Raw genomic sequence first — 13,524 nt, 5'->3', positions numbered from 1 at the left:
TAATAAAATATATCCGAAAATACAGTTCTTCTTTTATTTTTCCAGCAATTAAAAATTTGAAAAAATTTCGAGTAAACAGAGGTAGAGGTTGACGAGATGAAGAGATTTATTTGTTTCGTAAATAATTAATTGAAAAAAAGAAAAACTTTAGAAGGGAAGACACTGAATAATCTTCGATCTTTGCAAGAAAAAAGTTCCTCCTGAAATATTCCGTAAAACAATTTTTTATCAAATACATAAGGAAAATAATAGTGGCAACAGTAGCTGCAGTAACAACAGCAATGCGTGAATCGATTAGTCAAAACATATTTTTTAAAGCAGTGATGATTGACCCACGTGACCTTCGAATAATAATTAGCCTGAAAATCACTTATGGAACGGATGTGAAATTCTGCAAACTGCGAAACCAACCGTCTCCGTAGATAGACAAGTATAGATTGTATGTCATATCCTTTCTGCTTTGACAGATAATTAACCACGCCTATTTGTGAAATGGAGAAGTAGGAAGGAAAATGGCCCTATCGTCATGGCCTTTGTATTGACCTTACTGCGTGAAGTCCTCTAGAGAAAACTGATGTTGTGATCGAATAGGAAACCAAGTTATGGTATCATCATCAATTTCAAACCTATATCCGTTTTTTTTCTTTTTTTTTTTTTTTGTTAAGGAAAAGTTGGAGTCAGGGAAGAAAGGGAAAGACTAAACAGAGGAGCTCGAATTGGCGAAACGATTTTGTCGAGAAAGAGGAAGGAAATTCGGTGAAGAACAAATCTTAAAGAAAATAGTTCTTTGATAGAATAGAGATTGGAGTACTTGAATTTAAAGTCTAGATATTATATGCTTATTCTCGTCCATTAAGGAAACGTCAAGGACCCATAAAAAAGATTTTCCAGAAGTAAGGTTCTATGGTACCTTTTAGTTTCTCAACTTCCTTGTTTCAAGCAACACTTTTCTTTTTCCCTAAATTATTTGATTTACTTCTAACTGCTTCATCTTTTTTGTTTATTTGAGTTCAATTTCTATCTTGACTTTAATAATTGTTCGATGAAGCGACTAGTGTATTCAGCTCTTTCACACTTTAAATGCTCAATTTTTACGCATACGAAAAGATCACAACTCTATTAAAAATTGAAATCAATAAATGATCAGAACTTCCTCCCATATTTTAATATCTAATCTTTTGATATGGATGTGAACTTCTAAAAACAATCTTTTATTTTATATAAAAACCTGAAAGAGGAAACTGAATTATGAAATGTTAAACGAAGTTCATCTAGTGATGCACAGAGATAAATATTCAAGTAAGCAATATATGCAGCATTTAGTATTTTGATTCATTTTAAATCTAATAAAACAAAAAAAGGCTATGAAAGATTAGCAGTGGAATGACAACTTACGAGATTTTTAAAGTCATCGGAAGAATAATTTTGTCAAATTTATCTCTAAAATCAAGTTTGCTCGATGTTTTGAACCTGAAGTGTATGTTGTCATAACTTCAGGTTTTGGTAACATACACAGATTAGAAGAAATGGGGAGAGAAGAAGGACGAGAACAAACAGATGAAGAGTTTACTGGGCCACATATTTAAAATTTCATAGTTTGAATTTCCCAATCCTTCAGGATTATTTAGCGAACTTTCACTTGCCTATCACATCCTTTCTACTTTAGACCATTACTTTAATTTGTCGTGATTCTTTGGCTCAAATTATTATTTCACATATATATTTTCACCCACGCGGTTTTTCCGAATTTGGCTTTAAATGTCAAACATCGTAGAAGTTTAACGAAAAGTATGATGTTATGTCTCTAGAAAAATGAAAGTTTTTGTGAAATTCGTCCTTTAAACTTCCATAAAAGTTTGAACTTTAAACGCCCAAGCTATGTGGTTTTTGCAGAGTCCTTTTAAGGAAGTAATTTTTTCATAGGATGAGAGCTGCTAGAAAGTTTTGGCATTTTCCCTGACATTTATATCAATTTTAGCTTATGAACTGACAAAGATTTAACTCTTAGATTGAAACTTGAATAAATAGAAAATCAGGACCGTGTTAAATGATTCATATGACTAGACACTGAAATGGAAAGTTTTGAAACAATCGAAATAAGTTTAAGTATTAGTAGAAGGAAGAAAACGCTAAATTCCAATTAAGGAAGGCAATAAAGAAAGTTGAGTGTTGGTATTTGAATTTAAATTTGAATTAATATTTTGAGTCATCAATTAGCAAAAATAATAAAATTAGATTTGCACCTGGGTCGGATTGTCACGGTACTGAAAAAAAAGGAATTGTATTTTGTTTTTCATCGGGAAATCCTTACTGCAAATAAAAGCAGAAAAAGTCTTCGTGTCAAAAGTCTTTAAGATACTGCTATTTTGGTCAAGACAGGGTAAAAATGAATAGTTTAAGAAGAATGTTTTCTGTTCGACAAATTTTTAGTCACATATTTCCGAAATTTTTACCTTCTCATCGAACTAATACATTAGAAATAAACAACGCAACTGAAGGGAGAGTAAGTAAGCAAACATATACAAACACAATAAGTAAAGACGGAAATGCAAAAATTTGCATAAATAGTTAGCCACCAACAAAACTCTTTTTTGCCTTTAAAATAAAGTATAAACTTCCTAAATCCTTAAACGTAAAAAAAAAAAAGCTTCATAATTAACATAATGGAAAGAAATGATTACAGTTCACATTGGTTAAAAAGGGTGTTGAGAATTTGTTGTACTAATTATAGCAAATGAAAGAAACGACACTTTTGACGTTTTGACAAGAATTTCGCTCATCAGAAAAGCATTTCGTCCCTTCTATCGATGACACAACTAAATTAGCTAATCATTCATATGTTTACTTCATTTAGTAAGTTTGTCAAAGTTTGTCACATTTCGACCATTGTGTTTGGCTATCGGTTGTGAAATCCCATTGGGATACGACATTCCAGCATCGATTGTTCACAGCCACATTAAAATTGGAATATTCTGAAACTGTATGAAAAGTTAAGGAGGAAAAAATAATCATAACAGCATAAAAGGAAATCCATCTTAGAAAATGCTGAGGTGACACTGAGGGACCGAAAGTAATATGTAAGAAAAATCAAAATAAAGGTAAGCTTTCGTTGAAGAATCATTGAGGAATTAATTAAATCTATAGAATTACATGAAAAATAAAGTAATAACAAACGAAGCTTCTCCATTTACCGCTCCAGTGAAACGATGAAATTGAAGAAACAAATGAAATCTTTCAAATTCTAGATGATCTGCTTGTTTTAGCATTGTATACTGGGAGATGGTACCTTCAAGATCATCAGTTCAGAAGAATATCTTTTATTTATCGGTAGCAATTTACCTGCCCAAAAGAACCATTCAATAGTAATAATTGCAAGGAATGACAGATGACACTATGACCCTGTTTGAAAGATGTTTAGCCGAAACATGAGCTGCTGAATTATTCCAGAACATTTAGATGGATGTCTACTGTCTTCATGAAGTTTTATTAATTATTTAATTGGAAGTATTACTAATTGTCGCATGTCTCATTCTTGCTATTCGATGGATAAAATCGCTGAGAAGTTACGTTGAGTAAAACTGTTATAATAAAATGACCGGTGAATTGTTGTTCCAAAACAGATGAAAGCAAACAAAACCACTGAAAGCTAAATGTCACTCTATGACCATTTCTGGTCATTACTTCCTCGTATGTGTTTAAAAGAGGTGCAGACAAGTGGAAGTGATTGGCACTTTTGCATCATAATATTGCCAAATATTAGCAATCAGACATTAGCAGTCTTTTTCTGAGGCATAGCCTGAAGGCTTTCAAGCTTTCTGTTTCATTTTATCAAATTTCTTGATAATTTCATGAAATTTAATTGAAACAAACTGAATACAATGTTGAATTTTGTGTCAAATATTGACAGCAAGAATGGAAACTTCCATTTTTTATTAAAAAAGAAAAAAAACGAAACAAGAACAGTAAGAGTTGATATATATGCATATGCATAAAATACTAATGCAAACAGAAGTAATTCAAATTCTCAATTAGAAACACTTTTACAGCTTTCAAATTTCACTTACATCAACGGGTTGATTGAAAAGTGGGAAAATTTTGATTACTGAAAATTCACTGATCAAATATGTTTTATATTCTCATTCGAGAAAGAGGAAAAACACACTTGAATTTAAGGTTTAAACAAGTAAATAACGAGACAATGTGAATAATTAGCTGTCAAAGTCAAAAATATTGTCGCCAAGCTCAAAAGTAATGCCACTTTCATTACTGCCAGAAGGACTAAAAACAATCATATCAGATCATATGGAATTTTCAACAACTTGATATACCAATATCAAGATATAATGCAAAAATTATGCCCCTAATAGCTGGATGAAATCCCGCGGGAACTTAAACGAAAAACAGTTTAATAAAGTCATGACTATTTAGTGATATGAAAAATGGATGTTAAGTGAGAAAATTTTAAATTCAATTTTTTTCTGCTTAATTTCATAAGTAAAATTCAAAACATTCGCAAAAACTCATTTAATATTTAGGTTTCACACAGGCCTAATCACTCGTTGTATTATTTCAAACTGTTTGACAGCATAAAACATTGAATGATTCATAGCATTTTCTTCACGAATATTCACCCAAATATACTTATAGAATTGATGAAGTTGAATAGTTAGAAGTTAAAAAGTTATTAAAAGAAGAAATCATTAGAAGATTACAAAGTTATTAGAAGTTAACAGTGACAAATCTATGCAATCATTCAAAATGTTAACTTTTCCGCAAAATTTTTTCTTGGCGGAAAAAAATGAGATTGTGTGCTTTCACCAATTATTAATTCCCTTTACAAAAACTTCGGTAAAGTAACTTCGTAACTGAAACCCTGAAAACCTGAAAATTTATAATGAACCTTCTTTGCTCCAAGTCATTAAAAAAAGCGTATATGGCCCAATGTTGCTTGGCATGAGTCGCTTTCATGAATTGAGGATGATCTCCAAAGACCAATCGGATTCTTAATGCATACCTAACCTTAGCAATCACAACTTAATGTAATAAGTACAATTAGAATTTAAGCAAAATTAAGTAACTGTTTGCAAATTTCTGAAAATGATAGATGTTAACAAACAAGAGTCATTCCTTTTTTGTCATAGAAAGAATTGTCGGACGAACCCAACTAATTCTGGAAAATGAAATTTGTATTTAAGAAAGAAGAAAGAAAGCATAAGTATTTAAATATTACACAGAAATCATCTTCACTTGAAAATAACTTAAAAAATATGATCAGAACAGCAAGAGAGTAAATAAAGTTTCAAATCGATTTTTCCTAACTGAAATCTTTTAAATTTTGTTAAAATATTTCGGAATATTGGAGATCGATGTGAGTGGCGAATAAATGCAATGCATCCTATTAACATTTAATGAATAATTGATAACACATATAAATGAGCTTCCAGAATCAATAAAAATGTGTAAGTCGCAGAAGAGACAAAAGCGCCCAAATTATCCTTTAAATAAATTCGTTTCTGAGCGGTTGCAGCATTCTAATCTTGTTTCTCGACATGGAAGAATATTAATTAACTATTCTATTTTTACAAAAGCTTGGGAACAAACAAAATTAAATATTTAAAAGGCAACTTAGGCATTTTCGGGCGTTAAATCAAATTATACACCAGATGAATGCGAAAATGGAATTAGAAATGCACAAAAATGAGCATTATAACAGAACAATGATATTGGTAAGTAAAAATTAACCTAATAAATGATACAAATAGTGAAAGAAGACTGAAGAAAGATTAGCTGCTTCAGACTAAGGCAAACTAAGGCAAATTTAATTGGCAAAAGTTTGTAATATTTTTTGCAAGAAAATGAATTAAGCATGAAACAGATCAGAAATTTATTTGCAGCAGGGAAAAATCCAATGAATTTCAAAATGGTCCCAAGGAGAGCATTATCTAATCCAGCAGACAAGAATTTGCTGTTGTTGCGGAGCAGCCTAATCATGTTCATTGAATATGTGGCCATAAATTGTATCAGTTAAGCACTTGTAACCCGATATGTATGTTCACGAACGTACGGTACTGGTGGTGATGGCCTGCATGGTGCCACATTGTACTTTTCCAGAAGCGGTGGATCAGCATCGCAACGGAAATGTGCGCCAGAACTGAAGATAGGGATTTGATCAGATTCTCTGTAGATGTTGAATTTTTGATCAATAATGATTCTTCCTACTTTTAAAATCCTACAATTAGCAAGTCTCTCCTTTTCATCCCTTAATTCCCATTCCTTATCGAAATTCTGCATTAAGTTGAGGAATGACAAGCTGAAAAGTAACTTCGAGTTCGTTTCACAAGAAAGTTGCCCAATAACTTCAACATAGATCATCTTTCAGCATAACATTTGATCGCAGTTTCAGTTAATTGGGATTCTATTCTAAATAATCTATAATGATATGATATGGAAGGAACTGGAAGATGAAAGTTCGGATAAAACATATTTCGTTGGCGATTATTGATTTTATCAGTTTGAACTCAATTGAGAACTGTTTTGCTTAAGCTATGCTTTTCATTTGCACAGTACAGTAGGACAATGCGCAAAAGTACGGGTAAAAATGTGAAAAGATTAACCATCCACTTTTAAACCGAACTAAAAATTTGAATGGAAATTTTTGCGATAGGCAATTGCGCATTTACGAAAAAATCTTTTGGATGCGAAATCTTTTGATTTCTGGGAAGGGAAAAAGATGGACTATAATAGCTGTCACCTCTATCACTTTTGTTGCTTCTGTCACCGTTGCCACAATCAACTCAAATATAGGAGTTTGCAACCTAACTGATAAATTTGCATTGCAGACAAAGTATACGTTGTAACATCAGTTATTGTCATGGAAGTTTGACAAATTGACAATAAAAGGATTCCGTCTAACGAGCATAAGTGCAGCAGAGTAATTGAAAAAACTAGAATTGAAAATTTCAAATCCACATATTTTTTTATTCTGAATAGCCAAAAATTCGATCGCGAAAAGTGTCGGTAAAAATGTTATTGGCCTACAAGATGTTATATTGACTCTGTATGCTTCTAAAAACGTCATGAGGGCAGTGATAAAGTTGACATCGCTTGAACAGTTATTAGAAGTATCAACTCATTTGAAAAATATAAGACTAGCGATTTGCTTAATTTGGCCAAAAATATCCAACTTAATATCTCAACCGGAAACATATGGACAAAGCAAATTCCAAAAAAAGGCTATTTGAATTTATCAAAACTATGCTTAATATGGATTCATTTCAAGTAATGTGCGATAGTATCATTCAAATCACAGATATCAACTGCGGAACACTTTAGTAAATGCAAAAAATTCTCACCGAGAAGAATACCGTTCCGTGAAAAATTTGTAGGTGGTTAACATGGCGAACAGAAAAGAGGCTATCCAACATAATGTACCGATCAGATGCACATAAAAAGCGTAACCGATCCGCTGCTGAAATACGAAGCAGGTATTATAACTGGGGACAGGTTAAATTTTAAAGTTTGATATTAAATTTTGAGAAATAAAAAATTGCATTTAATTAGAAAACTCACAAATGTGGAATACAGGAAATGGAAATCCAACTAGTTACCATTGCTTTTTGTATTCAGGAGACATGGTTTTTTTTTTTTTTTTCAGAAACTCCAAACTTTAAATATGGATTTGGGATTCTTGAAAAAAAATTCAACCCAAGCACGGTTTTGATCTGAAATGCTGTGAAATTTCATCAGCATCAGCGGCAGGATCTACCAGTTCATTTTAATTATTGGAGGTAAAATTAGAAAGATTGAAAACTAACTTCATAGCTGCCAACCATTCCCTGCACAAAACGATTGTCCACTCTGTTTGCCGCCAGGAAGAAAACGCCATCAGCAATCAATGAGCATAGCACTACGACAATTAAAATTCAATGGATGATAATTAATTTTGTTTCAATTAAACTTATTCGCATTGTTTAATAATTACCAAAACTTTTCGCAACGTAACATTGTTTAGGAATTGTAAACATTTCAAAATACAGTTTATGCTAGTGTCATTAATTATGAATAAAATATGGGAACATTGTAAAAAATGTGTTCATTTAGCACATGAATAGATTTCAAGTAACTCGAATTGAATTATAATTAACTTAATCACAAGCTTAATTAATTAATCCGGATCTATTTTACGGTATTTTGAAAGGGTCGAAGTTTAAATTTCAAATGAAATTTGGCGAAAAAAAACTTACAAGCTAAGAAAAGTGAAGTGGTGAAAACAAATGCCGTAGGTCGAAAACAAGGTATGCAAACTCCGGTACATATTGAGATGAATGCAAGGAACTGTGAAAAGAGAATGAAAAAAAGGATTGCTTTATGCCATGCTGAAATGAAAACCTATCAGATCAACTGATACTGATAATTTCATCGATTTCAAACAGTTTCTATATCCAATAAGGGATATCTTAAAATGTGAATTATCCCACAATTTACAGAGATTACTGTATCTGAGTGCTGATAAGGATCGGAGAAAACAAAGTAGGGTAATTTCCGGTGAATGGTTAATTACACTCAAATGTGTTCTTGGCCCGTTTGAGGCCTAACCATATTGATAATTAAGATTTTAAATTTTAAGAATGAAGAAGGAATACCCCTAAATCGATGATGCTCAGATTCACCAGCAGCTCCATCTTCATCAACATTATTTAGAGTATTCTCGATGACCATTGCAGCGCTATGATCGAACTTATACATGCAGTGCAATGGTTCTTCAGCATAGAAATCAGCCACTGCAACAACATGTTTCTCTGCTCGAGTACAATCCCACCACAGTCCGTGCTTAATTAGTACTCTAATTAATATTCTGAATTAAATTTATCAAGTATGCTTATGTATAATGAAATCAGAAAAAGCAACTGGCCAGGTAAACTAATAAAAGGTTAATAGAAGGACAACTGCTTTGATTTGGAATATCTGACAAGCTTGAATGTAATACTATTTGACAAGTTTGGATATAATTTGAATGGAAAGGTAAAAACACATTGCAAAGAACGTTTTTTGATCAATCATAAGATTCGCGAATAACTCGCGACATTTAGTATTCCTCAAAAAATCAGTCAATTGTCTATCATTAACCATTACTTACTTCTAGTAATTTCGTTATTTTTTAAATTGCCACTACACATTTCAAAGTTAGCGCTTAATATTGAATTTCTAATAATATTTCATTTATCAGCTAAAAATTTCTCCGTGTAATTAATCACAACAGATGATGGAATAAATTAAACTGGAATGAATCATCATTGGGAAAGGAAGATGGAAATTGATTAAATGGAGAAAGTCGAAATTTAATGATAGAAGTAAACACCAATTATCAACTTTTTCACTGGCATAAAGAAAAAGGAAACACAAGTAGAAGTTATATGAACGACTTTTTTAAAGTTTCTGAATAAAATTTAGGCCATGAAGAAATATTCACTGAGATGACTCAGTTAATTTCATTCTGAAAATTTGAAAACCAATTCTAAAGCATGACCTAAAAGGAAATACCTCAATTTCATTAAACTATGCTAAAAAATTTAGCTATTTCGAAAGTAAAGCAGTTGAACATATGGTCGAAGGAGGAATGGGGATGGGAAGATTGGTGAAATATCAGTACTGATACTGAATAAATGCTTTTATCAGTGATCAATGGTTGATTTTTCTTCAGTTTTAAAACTAATGATAACATGCTCTATCAACATAGAAAAAAAAACAACAAAGTTTACTTGATGTTCGGCTCGAAATTCACGGATGTCAACTATTTGCCAGGCTGGTGAAAATACGCCAGCAAAAGTAAATCCAAGACCAATGATAGTTAACAGAATGCTTATTGCTAGTAATCCTTTTTGTACCGTCGTACTCCCCATCTAAATTCACTGCAAAAATTTTCATTAATGTTTTAAATTTTTAGAAGGAAAACTGAAATTATCGGTTACAATATCGTGTCAACGTAATTAAAATTATTTAAATTTTTTTGAAATTAAGAACTTTCCATTATTTTAATTAAAATGTCAAGAAAACTAAATTAAAAGACATAGGAAAAGATGAATTCCGGAAGCAACAAATAGATTTAGCACATAGAAAACAGAAAAAACTTTGTGTTTCTCCGGTAGAAAAATCTTTGTCCTTTTCTTAGACACTTCTTGATTTAGTCTAACATTAATTACAATAACACAGCAATATAACGAGGATATTGTTTTCAATAATTTTCCATATAAAAGAAAAAAAGCTATGAAAATTAAAATCATTGAGTTTGCGCTCGTTTCGTTGTCATCCGTTTGTCCCTCCGTAACACATCTGCCTAAGACTAAGGTGTTATTCAAAAACCGGTTTACATGGTCCTTATCATACACACATACATACATACAGACAGACAGACAGAAACACACACGCACACCTACTCGTAAATACACATGCAATTGGAAGCATCACTTTACAGTAAATGTTGGCAGGAGTGATTGATCAGTTCACTGTCTACTTAGCTGATGACGATGGCAATGACAATGATGTACAGTATGGTTCTTTTTGTGAGATCTGAATTACTTGCGCACTTTTCACAATAATATATTTTCTAATTACAATAAGCATCTTTGACCACTGAAAGGACATTTGCGCACACAGTAATGGCAATAACAAAAACAAAGATAATAATCTAATAGTCTATATGATCAGTAAGGAACAATAAAAATTAAAATAATAGTATCATTTAAAGTAGTAACAGTAATAGCAACCTTCTGAAAATAATGTCAGAACTCAGAAGATAGAAGTATTCCAGCCTTACCGGTATGAAATCCGGATGAATATGGGAATGTTACTATACATAGGTAATCTAAGAGAAGAGAAGGAAACAAAAAGTATCAGTTAATTTTACATATATCTAGGATGAAGGTACGACAACATGAATGATGTTAACTGAAGGAATTTGGGTGATCTCCCAAAAAGTACACGTCTATATCTTGTTGACATAACTATGCTTTCTTCTGTTTAATTTCAGATGTACATTTAATAATCTACAAGGAATAATCTCGATATACCGATAACTTCTCTTCAGCATAGGATTAATGCCTTGAAGATTATTCATATTTTAATTTAAAAAAGTCTTTTTGATATCGAATTGATACATTTCGTCGTTAAATATTCAATAACTTAAAAGTAAGTTAAACAAAAGTTAAAACAAATAAAAGAATCATTTTGTCGCAAACAGTTTGATACTTTTCATAAAATAAAAGTACTGTGGGAGGAATGGAAATACCGAAAAGAACGAATACTAATCCGAAACTAAGCCTTAACCTGAAACTTAGGGCCAAATAACTTTTCATTCAATTGCTGTGTTCAGTATCTCAGCACTATTCGAATACTTAAATACCGGTTTTGACATCAGTGGAGTATACCAGCTGAAAAGAGATGACTCGGTGATTCCCATTTGACCTTCAATCATATCCAGTAACATTTAGTTGTTAGTGACAATGAAAATTCAAGTTGAAATTTCACTTCTAAATTCCAAATTAAATTCTAACAGTATGTGAAAATACTTCAGGCAAAGCTTTTTTTCCTTCCATGAATATCACACAATGTTTAAGTAAATTTGTAATTCCTGATCAAAACGAAGAAAAAATAAATAAATTAATGTAAATAAGAGCTTTTCGAAACAATAGACAATTAATGAACACTCGAAATTAAGTGTAATTGACTGGAGTCCAATTCAAAATTAAATTTCATTGATAATTAATTTCAGAAAAATTAAACTTAAATTCTAGATTATTTTAAAATTTTAATTTTTAAAAGAAATTTTTCGTTGCATAAAAATATACATGAGATGCTGAAAATTGAGGGAGGAAAGTGGTTCGTTAAAAAAGTTTGAAAATTTCGGATACATTTAATTTAAAATTTGAAATGCGCAATAACTGTGCATTGCAATGATTTGGGATTCAATTTACACTTTGTATGTTCTCGAGGAACTCTCATTGCCATCTCTAGATGAAGTATTGAAACGGATATGTGATTTTTCAACAATGATGCACTCTTGAAATGCCCAATACAAACTTACATTATCGATCATTTACAAACTTGAAAATAAACTGTTCAGTCTAAATCAAATTTTAAAAATTCTCCACATTGGATGAAAAAAAAGGTTTGTTGGATGAATATGAGAAGAGAAATGAAAAATGAAGAGATTAAAATAGAAAGGGAAATATGCAGATAATAAAATTACTGAATTTGTATAAATTTATGTGAATTGTAAATGATAACTTTATCTATAGCTGAGAATTTTTCTTCAAATTTTTTTACATATGAAAGCCCTAAAGGAACATTTGTTACCATAAACTAAATGAGAGAGATCTGGGGATTTAATTCGATTGAAAGTTAAATGCTTACTTTTAAACTAAGCCAATATGTCTACAAATATTATAACTTTAGACAATCATTTGACACTTCTTACATAGAAATTTAAAAAGATTTATCGCATAAAAATTTGAAAACAAAGGACATTAAAGCTCACTCTGATTCGACCAAAAGAAGTAGAAATAATTGCGTAGTTCGAATAACGGCTATCTTTATCTTCAGATCGAATTCCCTTCTTTCACATATTTTGACGCGATATTGAAATTGAAAGTCACACGATCAGATGCAAAAGTATATGTCATGAAAATTTAAATGAACTTTTCTGTCAAAATTCTGATGAGATCGTAGATTGTGCGAGCAGCAAAAATCAATATTACATAGAGTGGATGAAATGAATTATTTCGGTAAACATTACATCAATAGCAGCAGTAGATGAAATTCGACGAAATTTCTGAAATCTTTAAATTTGATTTTTTTTGCAGATAATTACTGGCGCCGAAATTTCAAACAATTTAAATGCAAATCGCAGGACAAATGACGGCAAATTCAAAATAATGATTGAATTAGTGCCATCAGTGACAAAACAACGACAGTGATGAAGTGACCGCAAGAATCAACGAAAAAAATTAACGATGATGAATTTTTTGATTTTTTTCGATCGTCTCTACGAGCAAAAAGTGCATTGATATTGAAATTCCATCGATAATTGCAAAAATAATAAGTTGAACAAGTATTTCTCAATAAGGTTGACCAGGGTACCAGCTGATTGGTACTACGATCAGTTTTATTTTCAATTCAGATCACGTGAATGTTTAGAGTTTTGAAAATGCAAGGAATTTCAAACCATTGTTAACAATGACAACAAATCAGCAATGACAACAAAAGTTATCTTACTATCTCACTTTTGGCATATTCGACGCTGAAATTTTAAGCTTTTGAATTTTAAATATGCAAAAACAGTATGGAAAAATCTATATTTTAAACCATTATGTTTGTTGTAAACGTTTACACGTTGTTTTTCTAGTTTATCTCTTTTAAAATTTTCAAATTTCAAACTTCAAATGTCAGATTGTTAGAAGAGCGACATTAGTGTAAGTAGCTAAAGACATCTATATTAAATAGTAAGAACTGATAGGTGTCATTTTAAAA

At 31.3% G+C, this 13,524-nt stretch overlaps 1 protein-coding gene across 1 annotated transcript; it reads right to left on the bottom strand.

Annotated features, from left to right (window-relative positions):
• Positions 1-5,898: 5,898 nt before the first annotated feature.
• Positions 5,899-9,914, bottom strand: LOAG_01648 (hypothetical protein). The gene is made up of 6 exons (XM_020445805.1): positions 9,759-9,914; positions 8,643-8,829; positions 8,244-8,375; positions 7,815-7,906; positions 7,353-7,468; positions 5,899-6,151 (listed from the first exon to the last, which is right to left on the bottom strand). The coding sequence occupies exons 1-6, from the start codon at positions 9,897-9,899 to the stop codon at positions 6,025-6,027; spliced, it is 795 nt and encodes a 264-aa protein (XP_020303777.1). The 5' UTR covers positions 9,900-9,914; the 3' UTR covers positions 5,899-6,024.
• Positions 9,915-13,524: the final 3,610 nt, after the last annotated feature.

The sequence above is a fragment of the Loa loa genome, assembly GCF_000183805.2.
Source record: "Loa loa unplaced genomic scaffold supercont3.8, whole genome shotgun sequence".
Classification (NCBI taxonomy): domain Eukaryota; kingdom Metazoa; phylum Nematoda; class Chromadorea; order Rhabditida; family Onchocercidae; genus Loa; species Loa loa.
Note: the sequence above shows the minus strand (reverse complement) of the source record. Positions and strands in the feature narration are given on the sequence as shown.